This window comes from Suricata suricatta, chromosome 7 (assembly GCF_006229205.1).
Source record: "Suricata suricatta isolate VVHF042 chromosome 7, meerkat_22Aug2017_6uvM2_HiC, whole genome shotgun sequence".
Taxonomy (NCBI): domain Eukaryota; kingdom Metazoa; phylum Chordata; class Mammalia; order Carnivora; family Herpestidae; genus Suricata; species Suricata suricatta.
The window spans coordinates 52,400,199-52,416,644 of NC_043706.1; the positions used below are offsets into that span (position 1 = coordinate 52,400,199).

Consider the following 16,446-nt stretch of genomic DNA (forward strand, 5'->3'; position numbering starts at 1 on the left):
AAAAATTTTTTTAATCAAATTAAGGGGCACCTAGGTGGCTCAGTCAATTAAGCATCTGACTCTTGATCTCAACTCATAAGTTCAAGCCCTGCATTGGGTTCTGTGCTGGGCATAAAGCCTACTTAAAAATAAAAAATAAAGGGGGCCCAGGGGGCTCAGTCAGTTAAGCATCCAACTTTGGCTCAGGTCATGATCTCACAGTTCGTGGATTCCAGCCCCATGTTGGGCTCTGCGCTGACAGCTGAGAGCCTGAAGCCTGCTTCAGATTCTATGTCTCCCTCTCTCTGACCCTCCCGTGCTCATGCTTTGTCTCTCTCTCTTCTCTCTAAAAAAATTTTAAAAAACCTTAAATAAATAAATAATAAAATCAAGTCACTAATCTGTTCTTCTATACATCTGATTTATTTTGAGAACGTTATGTAAATGTTAAATCTTATATGTAGGACATAACCCACTGTTCATTAGTTTTGTTAAATCCTATAGCCTTTTACCTTTTCATTGGTATGTTTCCTTCTTTATACATATATAATAATAAATATATCTGATTGTAAGTCTAAAAAAAAGATGGGTTGTACAATGTTGAGGCAGAGACAATGAATTATGAAGGCAGCCAATTAAAGTAACACTGGCAACTTTGAAAATGTCTGTATAGTCAATGATTTCCCTTGGGGGCTTCGAAATAACACCACCTGTGGTCTTTTGGTTGAACTGGGATTCAGGGCTGTGAATTTTTGTGGATAGCATTTAGTAGTATGTAGGAAGATGCAGAGTCAGAAGATGAAGAGGAGGAAGATGTGAAACTCCTAAATATATCTGGAAAGCGATCTGCCATGGAAGTGGTAGTAAAGTTCCACAGAAAAAAGTAAAACCTGTTGCTAATGAAGATGATGATATGATGAGGAGGAAGAGGAGGAAGATGACAATGATGATGATGATTTTTATGAGAGACCTAAAGGGGAAACTCTAGTAACGATATCTATATGAAATATTCCAGCCAAAAATGCACAGAAATCAAACCAAGAATGGAAAAGACTCCAGACCATTAACACCAAGATCAAAAGGTTAAGAATCCTTAAAAACAAACAAACAAAAAATAAAAACCTTAAGACACAGAAAAGACCTAGTTTCATAGAAGATATTAAAGCAAAATGCAAACAAGTTCAGAAAAAGGTGATTGTCTTCCCAAAGCAGAAGCCAACGTCATCAATTATGTGAACAATTGCTTTGGATGACTGGCCAGGTGGCATATTCAAGATCTCTGGCAGTGGAGGAAATTTGGTTTTTTTTAATGTTTATTTTTGAGAGAGAGAGAGAGAGAGAGAGAGAGAGCAAGCACCAGCCGGGGAGGGGCTGAGAGAAGGAGTGACAGAGGATCTGAAGCACGCTTTGTGCTGACAGCAGAGAGCCTAATGCGGGGCTTGAACTCAAGATCCGAGAGATCATGACCTCACCAAAATCAGCCGCTTAACTGACTGAGCCATCCAGGTGCCCCTGAGGAAGTCTCTTTTTAATAAACTAAACACTTGTTAATATTTTCCCATCTTATTTCACTGCTGTAGAAGTTTCTATCTGGCCTTTTTATAATGCAGAGTGAAAACTTTCCCTACTGTGTCTGATAAATGTAGTCCAGGTTCCATTGCCAAGATTGTGCTGTCCAAAATACCTGTTTAACATGTTTTTCAAGCAGGCTTAAGACCCAGTGCGGAGCCCAACATGGGGCCTGAGCCTACAACACTGAGATCAGGACCCGAGCCAAGATCAAGAGTTGTATGCCTAACCGACTGAGCTACTTAGGAGCTCCCAAAATGCCTGTTTAATTTTTAAAGATGACACTCCACACTTTGCTTGGTTTTAAGTGTGTATGGAATGTTAGAACAGGATATTGTAGTCGTGGTGATCAGACAAATGGAAATAGTGGGAGACAAAAATATATATGTGAAATAAACTCAATATTTTAATAAATAATAGAAATAAAAATGGCCAGGGCCCCTGGGTGGCTCAGATAGTTGAGCCTCCAACTCTTGATTTTGACTCAGGTCATGATCTCACCACATGGGGCTTTGTGCTGACAGCACAGAGCCTCCTTGAGATTCTCTCTCCATCTCTCTCTACCCCTCCCCTGCTCTCTCTCTCTCAAAATAAAAAATACACTTTAAAAAATAATATAAAATAAAATAAAAATGGCCAAGATTTGAACCATGTGAACATGGAAAGATGCTCAAAATAATTAGTCACCAGAGAAATGAAAATTAAAATTACAGAATACCACTTCAGACCCACTGGAATGGCTATAATTAAAAAGACAATAGTAAGTACTGCCAAGGATGTGAAGAAACTAGAACCCTCATACATTGCTGGTGAGAATATTAAATTGTGCATCCACTTTGGAAAACAGGTTGGCAATTTCTTTAAAAAATTAAACATAAATTTATCATATAAATAAGCAATTCTACTCCTAGGTACCTAAGATAAATGAAAACATATGCCCAAAGATTTTAAGCAAATATTCATAGCAGCATTATTTATAAACAGCTAAAAACTGAGGGAAAATCCAATATCCATTAACTGGTGAATGGACAAAGTGTGGTATATTCATAGAATGGAATGCTAATCACCAACAAAAAAGAACAAAAAACTAATATATGCTACAACATTAGATGAACCTCAAAAACATTAAGCTACATGAAAGAAACCAGATGCAAAAAGACTACATATTATATGATTCCACTTATCTTCAATGTCCAGAAAAGGCAAATCTATAGATACTGAAAGTATATCAGAGATTTTATAGGGTGAGGGGTGGGTTGGGGTGCCTGGGTTGGTTGAGTGTCCGACTTTGGCTCAGGTCGTGATCTTGTGGTTCATGAGTTTGTGCTCCACATCAGGCTCGCTGCTGTCAGTGCAGATCCCCTGTCCCCTTGTCTCTCTGCATCTCTCTCTCTCTCTCTCATTCAAAAATAAACAACAACAAAAAATAGAACCACTATGGGATAAGGCATGAACACAGGAATTAAATGCAAACAGGCATGAGAAATCTTTCTGAGGTGATAGAAAATATTCTAAAACTGGAAATTATTCATCAAAAATGTTGAAAAATTAAGCCAGGGCTAGAATTTTCAGGTGGAAGTAATTTACATATATATGAAATCAGAGATATTGCAAATAGACTATTCAGGGAAAACAACAGAAAAGGCCTAAAATGAGTGCTTTGAGGAGCATAGTACATAAGCAAACCAGAGAGAAATCAAAAGATTACCTATGGTAGATTGCATATGTGGCCACAATACTTTCAATTCTCTGCATCAGGACTCTATTTTCCCCACTCCTTGTGACCTGCTGTGGCCAAAACAATATGTGAACAGAGGCACTATATAAGTTAAGAGCCTAGACCTCAAGATGCCTCACTTATTCCACATCTGGAACTCAAATCTAGCCGCAAGTTAACCAACAGGAGAGACCTGCATAGGAAAACTGAATTTGTCTGAGGCTGATCAAAGACACAGGAGTTCCAGCTACAATGAGCCAAGCCTGACTCAGACCAGAACAACTGCCCAGCCAGGCAGAGACCAACTGTCAATATCTGCCTTCTAAGCAGATGCTTTCTAAGCATAGAAATAGAAAAAACAGGTCGATAAGACTCAGGTCTGGGAATTGTCAGAGTCACTGGTGGCAGAGCAAGTCACTGCAAGAGCAAAGTGAGAATAACAGTAAAAGCTTCTTTATACAGTCAATTAAGGGTCTATACTGAGCAGAAAGGCAAGTGAAGTTAAGTCAGATAGGCTGAAAGCTAGAAGAGAATTAGACCAGAGGTCCTGATGAAGGTAAGGCAGAAACTCATTAGGTGGGCATGATGAGGTACAAAGAAAGGAGGTTGTGTAGTCAGAGATATTTCAGAATTCAAGACCTGGGAGTGTCAGCAATTCTAAGATATGATGAAATATGCTCAGGATGGAAAACTGAAGGCTCTAAATAGATATTTGCCCATTTCATCTTCGTTGTCAAGTTGTATAGAATAAAATTGTATAGAATATTCTCTCAGTCTTTTAATGTCTGTGGGTTCTATAGTTACATACTCTCTTCCATGTTATCATATCACTGATTTTTGTTTTTCTGTAGATCAGCCAAGCTAAGACATTTAAACACTTTGTTGATATTTTCAAAGACACAACTTTATTTTCTCTATTGTATGTTTTTTCTCTATTTCATCAATGTCCGCTCTTTATCATTTCCATACTTCTACTAACTTTGTGTTTACTTTGCACTTTCTATCCTCTAGCTTCTTAAAGTTGAAAAATTGTTAGATTTTAGATCTTTCTTCTTTTCCAATATAAGCAGTTAAAGCTACATGTTTTCCTCTAAGCACTGCTTTGGCTGCATCCCACTATTTTGAGATGTGTTTTCATTATCATTTAGTTCGAAATATTTTATGGCCCAGAATATAGTCTGTCTTTGTGAATGAGTCATGTGAGTATGATGTTCTGTAAGTATCAGTTAGGTGATGATAGTTGATGGGGATCGTAAGATCACCTTTTTCTTTACTGATTTACTATATGGCTATTCCATCAATTGCTGAGAAAAGTATGTTAAAATCATCGTTATGATTACAAAATTGTTTATTTCCCCTTTTTTTAAGATTTTTTTTTAAGTAATCTCTACACCCACTGTGCGGCTTGACCTTACAACCCTGAGATCAAGAGTCACATGCTCTACTGATTGAGCCAGCCAGGTGCCCCTATTTCTCCTTCTAAATCTGGTAATTTTTACTCCATGCAATTTGAAGTTTTGTTGTTAGATATATATAAATATTTATGGTTATGTCTCCCAGAACATTTAGTCCTTTTCTCATTATGGAACATCTCTCTTTATCTATTTTCCTTGATACCTATTTCATCTGATATTAATATGGCCACTTTGACCTTCTTTTGATTATCATATGCATCATTTATTTTTTCCATCCATTCACTCTCAGTCTAACTGGGTCTTTAAGTATATCTCTTATAAACAGCCTATTGTCAGATCTTACTATGTATCCATTCCAATAATGTGTCTCTTAATTGGAGTGGTTAGCCCATTAATATTTAATGCAACTATTAATATGGATTGAGAGCTACCATTTAATATTTTATTTGCAACCTGTCCTCTCTGTTTTTTTGTTCCTTTGTTCCTTCATTCCTTCCTTCTTTGGATCATTTGGATATCTTTTAAAATTCAATTTGGGTTTATCTATCAGATTTGCATTATTATTTTTTTCTTAATTTATATCCAAGTTAGTTAGCATATAGTGCAACAATGATTTCAGGAGTAGATTTATTAATGCCCCTTACCTTTTTAGCCCCTTCCCCCCTCCCACAACCTGCATCCTTAACTTTTCATTCTACTTAGAGTTAATATATCACTTAATATAAAATGTAAAAATGTTATAATCACATAGCGAGTCCATTTACTCCCCTGTACTGGTCTACACTATAGTTGTCAAATCTCTATATATACATCATACATCTCACAAGGCAATGTTACAATTTGTGCCCTAAACAATTATTTGTATTTCAAAGAAATTAGGAGTGAAATAGTATTATATATTTACCTTGATTTTTGGTATTTCTGATCTGATATTCTTTATTCCAATTTACCACCACATTTCCCAAAACTAGTTGAACAGAGATTACCAAACTACAACATTTGGCCCTCACCAGGAATGAATGCATAAATTACACATTAAAACTGCCCTAATCTTTTCTTTTAAGATCATGACAGTTAAAACAATACCACTTGGCACCAATGTGATTATAAACCAAACATAAAATTCAGGCACTGGAACTGAGTGGCAAAACTGGTGATAAGGTGTATTGATTACCAGACAATATACTTAACATTGATTTTTCATACTATAAATTGGAGTTAAAACATTAAATATTAAAATTTTTGTTCAAAACTCCAACAGCAAAGTATGCAAATCCTTTCAATAATGAATAAAAATGTCAGGGAATATTTTCAACTCATTTTTAAAAGTGCCTGAATATGTATTTTCAAAGTAAACACATGATGTTAACTAAGGCATAACTGTGAGTATACCTGAAATTAAAAAATGAAAAGCATTTTAAAAAATGAAAGCCATCTGTTTCTCTTTAAGTAAAAGGAATATTTGGAAATATAGGAATATTTGGAAATATTCCAATTATTCCAAACACAAGAATATTTGGAAAGTTACAGAATCCATGAAAATTGAGAATTAAACTGACTTTAGAAAACATCAAATATTCACTCACTTAGCAAACATTTACTGACCTTTATTCTGTACCAGCCATTGAGATAAGAACTAGGGACTTAGACTACCCTCAAGATACTCAAAATCTTGCAGAAGAGAAAAACAAAAACTCAATTACTATTACAAAGAGGCAGCTAGGAACGTTTCCTGTATGACTTATGAACTAGATCTCAAAGGAAAGTCAGGAGTTGGCCTTCTGTGCCTGAGTATTTTTGTTTTTGTTGGCAGTGAGTGGGCAATGAGAGGAATGGAAGAGTAAGAGAGGCTTTCTCAGTTGGAAATAACATGGATAAAAACAATAATCTTCGAAGGTCATGGTCTGTTTCAAGAATTATAAATGTAGAAAAACAGAATAGAAGTATCCCAAGAATATAAGCACAGGGATAATTTTGATGTAATATTAAGAAAGTTGAACTTGGGGGCCACCTGGGTGGCTCAGTCAATTAATCACCTAAATTCAGCTCAGGTCATATCTCACAGTTTGTGAGTTCGAGCCCCACGTTGGGCTCTGTGCCAACACTGCAGAGCCTGAAGCCTGCTTCAGATTCTATGTCTCCCTCTCTCTCTGCCCTTCCCGCCCCCAAAATAAACATTTTTTAAAAAGTTGAACTTGGGGCTTCGAGGTGGCTCAGTCTGTGGAGCCTGCAACTCTTGATCTCAGGGTTGTACGTTCGAGAGCCATGTTGGGTGCAGAGATTACTTAAAAATAAAAAATAAAAATTAAATCTAAAAAAAAAAGTTGAACTTAATTACCTTGATGGAAGTGGGAAGCCACTGAAGGATTTTAGAGGAGAAATATGGCTTACCCAACCTTTTCTCCCTTGACTACCTCTACTACAGAAGGTAGGAAAGATAAAAGCTCATACCCCAAGCTTCCCTTTCAGATGGACTGTGACACAGTTCTGACCAATGAAGTGCAAGAAAAAAAACGTAACATGAAAGGCTTTGGCAAAAATGTTGATCCTGATGAACATCCTTCCTGTCCCTTCCTTTCCCTTCCTTGAATTCGGGCATGATGTCTGGAGCCGTGCCAGCCATCTTGCAACCATGAGGTTCAAGCAAAAGAGGCAGCATCTCCAGACTTCTTGCTATGAAAGAATACAAATCCCTGTTTATTAATAATCCATTTTTATGTTGGGATTACTTGAATTTCCCTGACTAAAAAAAAATTTAAGAATTTGTATTTGAGAATGTTTCTAATTAAATAAGTGTGCATGGACTGGGGATGAGGAGGCAGGGAGGCTGGTCTGGAGGCTTATTATAAGGGCCTGAACTAAGGTAACCATAGTGGATTTAGTAAGGGAGGCAGACTCCAGAGATATTTAAAACAAGACAGGATAGATGGGAAGGGATCTGTGCTATCTTCCAGAAACCTGGTCTGAGCAGCTGAAGAGGGTAGGGGTGAGGGTAGTGCCACTCTCCAAAATGGTGGCAGTTAGGGTTTGGGACTGATGAGTTCACTGTTCAGTTGGAGATACCTATGGTACCTCCACGGGAAAATGAGGGAAAAGTCGTTGACTCATTGACTGTCTGTATCTGGCAGTCAAGAGTGAAGTCTGAATTTGAGATACAGATTTCAGTAACCGTTACATGTGGGTAAACTAAAACAGTAAGTAAGGTTAGATCATGCAAGGAGAGTTTGAATAGGGTGGGCAAAACTGAGGGCCTGCGCATCTATTAAGATAAAAGAGTAGGTTAGTGGTGGCTTAGGGTTATGGATGGAGGAAGGAAGTAGGAAGGAAAAATGGGGAGTGACTGCTTACAGGTATGGAGTTTTTTTAAGAGGGTAATAAAAGTGTTCTAAAATTAAACAGTGTGATGGTTGCACAACCTTCCAGTTATACTAAAACCTCTTGACTGAAATATTTAACAATTTGGAAATCATTGATAAGCTAACAATGAGTGGGTTTTTTTTAAGTTTATTTATTTATATTGAGGGGAAAAAGAGAGCATGAGCAGGGGAAGGGCAGAGAGAGAAGCAAGAAAGAATCCCAAGCGGGCTCCATGCTCAGCCCCAATGTAAGGGCTCTATCTCATGACCGTGAGATTATGACCTGAACTGAAATCAAGAGTCAGATGCTTAACAACTGAACCACCCAGGCACCCCCAAGAGTGAATGATTTTTAGTAGCAGTGGCAGAAGCCAGATTACACAAAGTTGAGGAATAAATGAGAGGTGAGGAACAGAAGGTGACAAAGAATCTTTTGAGGAAATTTTTCTTACCAAGAGAAGAGCTGGTTGGTATAGAGAAGTTTGTATTGTTTTCAAAAGGCAGCACAGGGGCTCCTGGGTGGCTCAGTCAGTTAAGTGACTGACTCTTGATTTCAGCTCAGGTCATGATCTCATGGTTTGTGAGACTGAGCCCAGTGCTGGGCTCCCTCATGCAGAGCATGAAGCCTGCTTGGGAGTCTATCTCTCCCTCTCTCTCTCTCTGTCTCCCCCTCACTCATGCTCTCTCTCCCTCAAAATAAATAAATAATTTTTTTTAAAAATGTCAGTAGAAATTATACTTATGTGTTAAGGAAAGGGTACTGCAAAGGGGGAGCAATAGAAGATAAAAGAGGAGGGGATGATTCATGGACCAAAATCCTGCAAGAGCTATGAAGAAAAGGAGCTCACGACATAAGCATGAAATACTGAAATGGAGGGCAGATGGGTTCTCTATTGGACTAGGAAGAAAGTTTAAGATACACTTAGTTTGTAGGGGCCAAAAAGCTTATTGCTTCATGGCACTGATGTTCTTTGTGAGTTAGGAGGAGACAGGGGTGCCCAAATGGCTTCGTTAGTTGAGTGTCTGAGTTCAGCTCAGGTCATGAGCACATGCTTCATGGATTCAAGACCCACATCAGGCTCTGTGCTGAAAGCTCAGAGCCTGGAGCCTGCTTCAGATTCTGTGTCCCCCTTTCTCTGCACCTCCTCTGCTTGTGCTCTCTCTCTGCATCTCAAAAATAAAATGTTAAAAAAAAACTTTCTGAGGGTGAAGGAGTAGGCTTGAGGTTTGAGGAGGACATAACACTTAGAATAACACCTATGGGAGACATATTTGCAAGCAAGAAGTTTGAAGGCAGAGACACATTTTGAATACTTTAAAAAACTGTAATATATTTCAAAATCTGGTCAAAATGGACTTGTATATAACAAATTACTTGCAAATTTTTTATACTTTGCACTGGGATTTGTAATGACCACATTGAACACATGAGCAGGATGTCACAAATCCCCAGACATATGGTATCTGCAGTCAAAATACAACCCAGTGATACTTGAGCACTGGACCTGAAAACGTGTTATCCTGCAAAAGCACAGCTTCTGGGTGACTAGAAAAGCCCATCCCCACTCATTTTCGCAGGCCCTCCGCACAGTGGACATGACTCTCCATTCTCCTTGAGCATGCAAAAAAAAAAAAAAAAAAAAGGGTAACAGGGATGTTTTGCTATAGTTGCTGACAAAGAAATCAAAAAGTGTTTTTGCTTCTCTTGAGAGGGCTCATAGCAGGTGCCTTCCTAGAGCATTCATATAAAATAATGTTATGTCAAGGCCTTTGCTAATTGTCAAGTAGTATGCAAAAAATATTTTTATTGTAGCTGGCACCCACTTATATTTCTACCTCTACATTTCTTTTTGCAATCTCAGGAACCCTTTTTTCTAATCATATTAGCATATTCTGAGCTCTGAAAAGAGGCGCATGCCTTCCTAAATCTTGGCCTGTCCTCATGTGTTCTGCTGGGCGATGGTTCTCATTTCCTCTCTGTCTCGCCAGATACTACCCAACCTGCATGCCTCAGCATAAATATCACCGCCTCCTGGAAGGCCTTTCTGATCACCCTAGCTAGAAGCAGTCCTTTCACCCAAACAATTCCAACTATTCCTTTTCTAAACATAATTTGTTCCTTGGTGTTTCTGTTAATTATATCTTCATCTTTATCTGCCTAAACCTCCTAGAAGGCAGGATTCATGTTTTACATGCCTTTTTAGCATGATGCTTTGCACATAGCAGAAATGTGGCCTATTACTTCTGGAAGGAGCTTAGATATCATCTTCATGTTATCAGTGAACACCAAGTCTAAGTCTCAGAGATATTAAAAGACTTGACCAAGCTCACCCACTTAGTGGCACAGCTGGAACCCCAAAGCAGGATTTTGAACTCTCTGTTTATATTCCTTTCTTTAAACTGATACTCGTTGTTAGTCTAGTTCTATTTCATGATCCATATCTCAAAAAAGAGTCATTCTTGAGCCTTAAGATTAGACAAATATTCAAACTTCTCTGGAAAAGCTTTTGTTTCAACTTTCATCTAGACTGCATTTAATTGGCTTGGATTGCAAGGGGGGAAAAGTGGGTTTCTATTCTTTCTCCTTTTTTCTTCCTTTTAGTATGCTGTTTGGTTGCCACGTAGCTAATATAAGGGTAAATTACACGGTAGTGGTGACTCTGGCATAATACAGCTCTGTGAACAGGATGAATCTGTCTTTTTTACAAATGTATTGGCTGTACTTGTACACCCTGGCCTTTGATGCTCTTGCCACATTTGTGATTCATAGTTGGAAACAACACAGCAGTTCGGTTACCGTAACAGAAAAAACCATCAACTATAAAATTTCAGCACTGATATTGGAAATGACCGAGAAGCGATCGTCAAGGGCAGGGCTATACCTTAGACCCATTGTTAGTCCTACTATCTAACATCACACTTTGTACAGAACAAAAGAGTAAATGTATTTATTTTGAAAATAATTGAGTGAAGCTAAATTAATACTATATCATGTGTAGACTTCAAGTTATGACTGATTTAATTAGTATAATCTAATTTAGATCTAGATTTTAATTCTAAGCAAAGAATTTATTTATAAAGATAATCCCATTTAAAAGAGAGCAAAATAATAAACTATCATTTTCTCTAATTCATTGAATTGGGTAGTTAGCAATGAAATATACAAATTTAACAAGAAGCTAGGAAATATGGTTATTTTGCTGACAATCCTTGCACAATTTGGCAAAGGGGCACTCTGAGAACATAATGAGGCCAAGAGAGTTTGTATGGACTATCCTTTCATGTATGATAACTTGAATAATCATTGGAAGAGCATAAAGGATTAACCTATTCAGCTCTGTTAAGAAATTAGCTGGTCTCTTTCGTTGAAAATGTTTGGCATATTATTCTCTGAGCTATGAGTGACACAGTTAAACACCATAGAGCAAACAAAATGTAGCCAGGGAGTTCTTGTCTTACTCAGTTCTTATCTTGCTATTTGACTCTTTGAGAATTGCTTAACTTGAGTTAACTCTTTTGGTTCCTTTACCTGAAATGGGAAATGAAGATATTTACTCAAATCCTGATAGACACACAACACACTCTTCCCCTTCCTTACATGAAACAAGGCTTCCCTTATTCCACTGAGCTGGTGAACAGGGATCATTTTACCACTGTTCACTCTGGGTATTCTCAAAGGGCATTCTCATTGTCTGCATCCTATTGAAGTACTCCCAAGGCTCTTTCTTGAAATCTCATGGTACCTCAATTACTCGTATCACTTTCTGAAATTTCCTTAAAATCAGGATTGTCACTGCTTGATTTTTACCACAGGAATCCAGTATAACAGTTAACCATTGTGTAAAGTCACAGCATAAAACGGTATAAATCCTCAGGAAAAGTACACTTCTTAGATGTCCAGATTGACTTGGTTTCTAAACTGTGTCCTACTTCAGTGTGAAATCACTTCTCTTCATAAGCTATGAAAACAAAAAACTACACAAGTTCTTTATATTCAGACATAAAACACACATTTCTATCTATCTAATTGGGTCTTTATATCTGTCAGTAAGTTGCAGTTACAGTGTTCAGCCCTTGCTGGCTGGTTAATGATTTCACATTCTCATGCCATTGTTAAAATTCAAAGGACTACTGGGGCACCTGGGTGGCTCAGTCCGTTGAGTGTCTGACCTCAGCTGAGGTCACGATCTCCTGGTTCATAAATTCAAGCCCTGCATCAGGCTCACTGTTGTCAGCGCAGAGCCTGCTTCAGATCCTCTGTCCCCTGCTCTCTGCCCCTCCCTCACTTGCATGCATGCTCACTCGCTCTCTCTCTTTCAAAAATAAACATTTAAAAAATTTTAGAGGACTATTAGGCCAATAAAGATGAATTTGCAAGGCTTGGTAGATGGTTACACTTTCAAAACATCTTATAAACATCTGTATTATTTAGTTGTAGCTTCATGAGGAAGAAATGTGTTTATTATATGTGAGAAAAACAAAGCTGGAGCTCCTCAGATGATAGATGTGACTTTCTTCACAAGGCAAAGTGGGTTTTGATGCCATAGTTTTCCCACTGAAGGAGTATGACTACCTGGGAAGGAACATCCTGAACTTTCCTGTCCAGTAGGACTCCTTCCCGGGCACGTAGGCAGCAGGAGCAATAGCCTGTGCCAAGTAGAGCAGCATAGGGCTAACAAACTTCTTCACATGTTCCAGGGCTTTCCCAAGGCTCTTTCACATTTCAGAATGAGTCAGCATATCCTCAACTCATTTTCTTTATTTGACCACTATGGAAATGCTGAAAGTGAATGATCTACTTATGGAGATTGGAGTGAGGAAGGCACTAACTTCTTAGTTCAATATGATTATGACTGGTCAAAAAATCAAAACGTTTTCTTTGAGAAATATTTTGCAGCAGCTACTGCAAAGAAAAGCAACAAGAATATCCGTTATGCTACTCAAATTCTAATTTTTTGAAATGCTAGAATCCAAAAAATTCAGAGGTATTTCTCGAGGAGAAAATACTGCAAGAAATGGCATTTTGATAAAAAGGGAGGAAAAAAATAGTCCCAGGGGCACCTGGGTGGCTCAGTCAGTTAAGCAGCCAACTCTGGCTCAGGTCAGGATCTCGAGGTTCATGAGTCTGAGCCCTGTGTCAGGCTCTGTGCTGACAGCTCAGAGCCTGGAGCCTGCTTCAGATTCTGTGTTTCCGTCTCTCTCTGCCCCTCCCCTGCTCACATTCTGTCTCTCTCTCTCCCAAAAATAAACTGAAAAAAAATTCCCAATGTTTTCCTTAAGGGAAAATGTTTTATTTGTGGTAAGCATAAAACAGTGATGAAATGTGACACTCTCATGCACTGGGGATTTTCACATAAAATAACATTCTTTGAGTAGTTTATCAAAGAAACTTGGTACAGAAAGGCACACAGGTAGCCCATCAACAATTTAGCTAATATTGTATTTAATTTCCTGAGAAAAAAAACATTCTAACCAAATCTATTTTATTATAATTAGCAATTTACATTTTTAATACAAACTCCAGGGAAATTTTTAAAAGCTGGAAAGAGATTCAGCAAATGTTGAATTCCAAGCAATGTCCTGAGACATTCTTTTTTTTCCCCCAACTCTGAGTTCTATTTGCCAATTTATGAGAACTGGCACACAACTGAGAAATTTTTTTATTCATTCAATAAATATTTATTAAGAACCCACTCTATACCAGGCAGTAGGGATATAGTTCTAATCAGGATAGACATGGTTCATGTCCTCAAAGAGTTCATAGGCTAGTAGATCAGGCAAATATGAAGTATAGACAAGATGCCAAACTGGATTAGGAATCTTGTAAAATGAGTTATAAGCATTAAACAACTACTCCCAGCTTTCCTAATCAAATGCAAAAACAGGACAAACGCTTAACTGAGAGATAACTAAACAAGACACAGTCGTATCGCATTTTTTTCATTTGTGTTTGCTAAAATGCCTAATGGAGAATAAAATAATTCATAACAGGATTGTTTTAATTCTATCACTTATGTGTATGGAGCTGGGAATCTGTTCTTAAAATCAAACTCCTAAATTTTGATATTTGCATCCTGACCATTATTTATTTTTAATAAATAATCATCTAAATGAGTTGCTCTAATTAATCAGATATTCAAAAATGTTGTTCATAATAGAGTTTATTTCCCTTCAGTTTAAATTAATTAAATTAACATTTCATTTAAATTGTGCAAAGATTTTTAGTTTTACACATTTTAAATTCAATTTTATAAGATGTAATGGTAGCTACCCATTACTGAATATTTATTATGAACTGAGCGGGGTGGGGTTTTTTTTTTACATAATTACTTGTAAATTTCCCCTCCACTGTAACCCTGCAAGGTACCATCTTACAGATAGAGAAACTGAGATGCTGAGAAGTTAAGAGAGTTTTCCAGAATACACTGCTGGTTAGTGTAAAGACAGGAATGGAAACTTGATTATCTGATTGGTTCATTTATTCTCTTAAGTATCCTAAATTGAGAAGAGAGTTCTCACCCACCCTCCAGGGCTACATGCAGGGGAATTGCTCACTGTGCTACATGATAATGATGTTATAATAATTCAGTTAAAGATTTCCAGCGACCAGAGTCAAAGAAAACATCTACGATGCAATAAAACATCTGATTAACTAGTGAAACGAAATGTGAAATAACTTCTCAGGTAAATAGCAAGTAAATGGAGACTGTCTAACCATGAAGTCTTTGCTAAAATGACTAAACCACAGCAAGCATTGTTACCGGCAACCTCCAGGCCTGGCTGTGTGAAACTCTCCTAAAAAGAGGGAAAATTATCTCACACAAAGTGGGGGTCAGCCTGGAAATCCATAAAGGAATGCTGGGCCTGGGAGAGCTTGTGCTTTCGGTTTTGTCCTACCTTCAGTGGGGCTGGTCCCACAACAGTGTCACCTAATCACGGCACCCACATCACCTGCTCCCAGAGGGACGGTCTGCGTTCCGAGAGCCGAGACCAGCGCACACGACCAGATCCAGCCGGATCACTCCCACCTCCACTTTGCGAAGCGCAGCAGCTGGCCCCAGGAAAACCCGGGCAGCTTTCCGGGTGAATACGAATACGCACTAGAGCGCCTGAAGTGAAACGCATAGGGATCAAACTGCTCGGCACTCATCCTAAGGGCTCTCCTCTGTCCGTGGCTCTCCAAGGGCGCCCCCACGGCCAGCTCACAGCACCCAGACAGCCCCCACCGGCCAATAACGGACCGTCAACGAAACAGATCCACCCCGTGGCGAAGTTTCCTAAGGTCTGTCGCGCTTTTAGGGGCCGTCTTTCCCCCGCTGGTACAGGGGCTCCACCACACAAGAAATCTGCTAACGCCGTCGGTTCGGCGGGCACCAACCGTGGGGAATCGCTTAAAAAGACACGTCACTTTAGGTTTGGGGACAGCATGCACGCCCTTCAATATCCTGCTGGTTTCTTAACACGCATATGATTAATATTGGTACTCAGGAAAGAGAACTTCTTCTGACCTTGAGCGTGCGCGCTAAATAAATTACCTCAGAACGAAAGTGGTGGGATCTCATAACAGCATCTGGGGAGAAAAAAAGAAACACGAGACTTCATTTAACTCCTTGTTCTTCACCTGACGAGTTACTAAGGACTTGCCTGAGGGACAAGGCTCGGAAAGGCACATTCCTGACGCCTTAAATTCAGTGGGGACATACTATAGGGCGGGGAGGTTACTAGGCCCTCGGTCTCTAGGTGAGTTCTCTGAGAGAAGTTTCAAGGAAAGTTCTGGGAGAGTTGGAGAGCCCCGAACTCTCCGTGCCTGACTTTCCTACCCCTAAGCTCCAGCGATGGCTGGGCGAAGGGAGGCTGCCGCAGCCCCGGATTCCGCTCCAATTATCCTTAGGGCTTTAGCAAACGGACACTAAGAACCGGCGCCCGTGCCTCCTCCCCTCCCAGCTCTGGGGATCACCGCGGGCATCCCAACAGCGAAGCCCGGAGGAAGGCGGTGAGGGCAAAAAGGACAAGCAAGGCACGTTAAATACATAAACGGACTCGGCTAGCGGAGTGGGCAGCGATGGGGGTAGGGAGCGCAGCGCGGAAGGGCGCGAGCCCGCTGCACTCTCCAAATCCGCTTACGCCTTCCTCCCGGCCCGAAGACAGCCGTCACGGCGTGTCTTACCTCGGCTCCTTGAACGACCCGAAAAGACCGATTTCATCGGATGCCTCCCTTTCTGGAGCCTGCGGTGCCAGCAGCAAAAGAAGACGATGGTGGCGATGGTGCCCAGCAGAAGCAACAAGAGAAAGAGGGCACATTGGATGCTGTAGGGTCTCAGCAAGACGAGGAAAGCCGCGGCGATCATGGTGCGGGCGAGGCGGGGGCGGCTCGGCGGCGGGGCTGGAGGGCGGCGGCACAGGCACCCGC

General features: G+C 39.6%; 2 protein-coding genes and 1 pseudogene across 4 annotated transcripts in view; 2 read left to right on the top strand and 1 right to left on the bottom strand.

The window, feature by feature from the left end:
- LOC115296371 overlaps window positions 1–1,232 on the top strand; it is a 50,810-nt pseudogene extending 49,578 nt beyond the window's left edge.
- The window catches only part of DST (dystonin), a 489,005-nt gene extending 472,612 nt beyond the window's left edge, over window positions 1–16,393 (bottom strand). For all 3 annotated transcript variants that reach the window (XM_029945269.1, XM_029945267.1, XM_029945266.1), the window contains exons 1-2: window positions 16,204–16,393; window positions 15,572–15,606 (exon numbers count right to left, since the gene is read on the bottom strand). In XM_029945269.1, the coding sequence (XP_029801129.1) occupies window positions 15,572–15,606; window positions 16,204–16,384 (216 nt within the window). In that variant the 5' untranslated portion in view covers window positions 16,385–16,393. The remainder of the gene's footprint in view (window positions 1–15,571; window positions 15,607–16,203) is intronic.
- BEND6 (BEN domain containing 6) overlaps window positions 16,297–16,446 on the top strand; it is a 67,671-nt gene continuing 67,521 nt past the window's right edge. The window contains exon 1 of the mRNA XM_029945275.1: window positions 16,297–16,385. The gene's annotated coding sequence lies outside the window, so the exon portion shown is untranslated. The remainder of the gene's footprint in view (window positions 16,386–16,446) is intronic.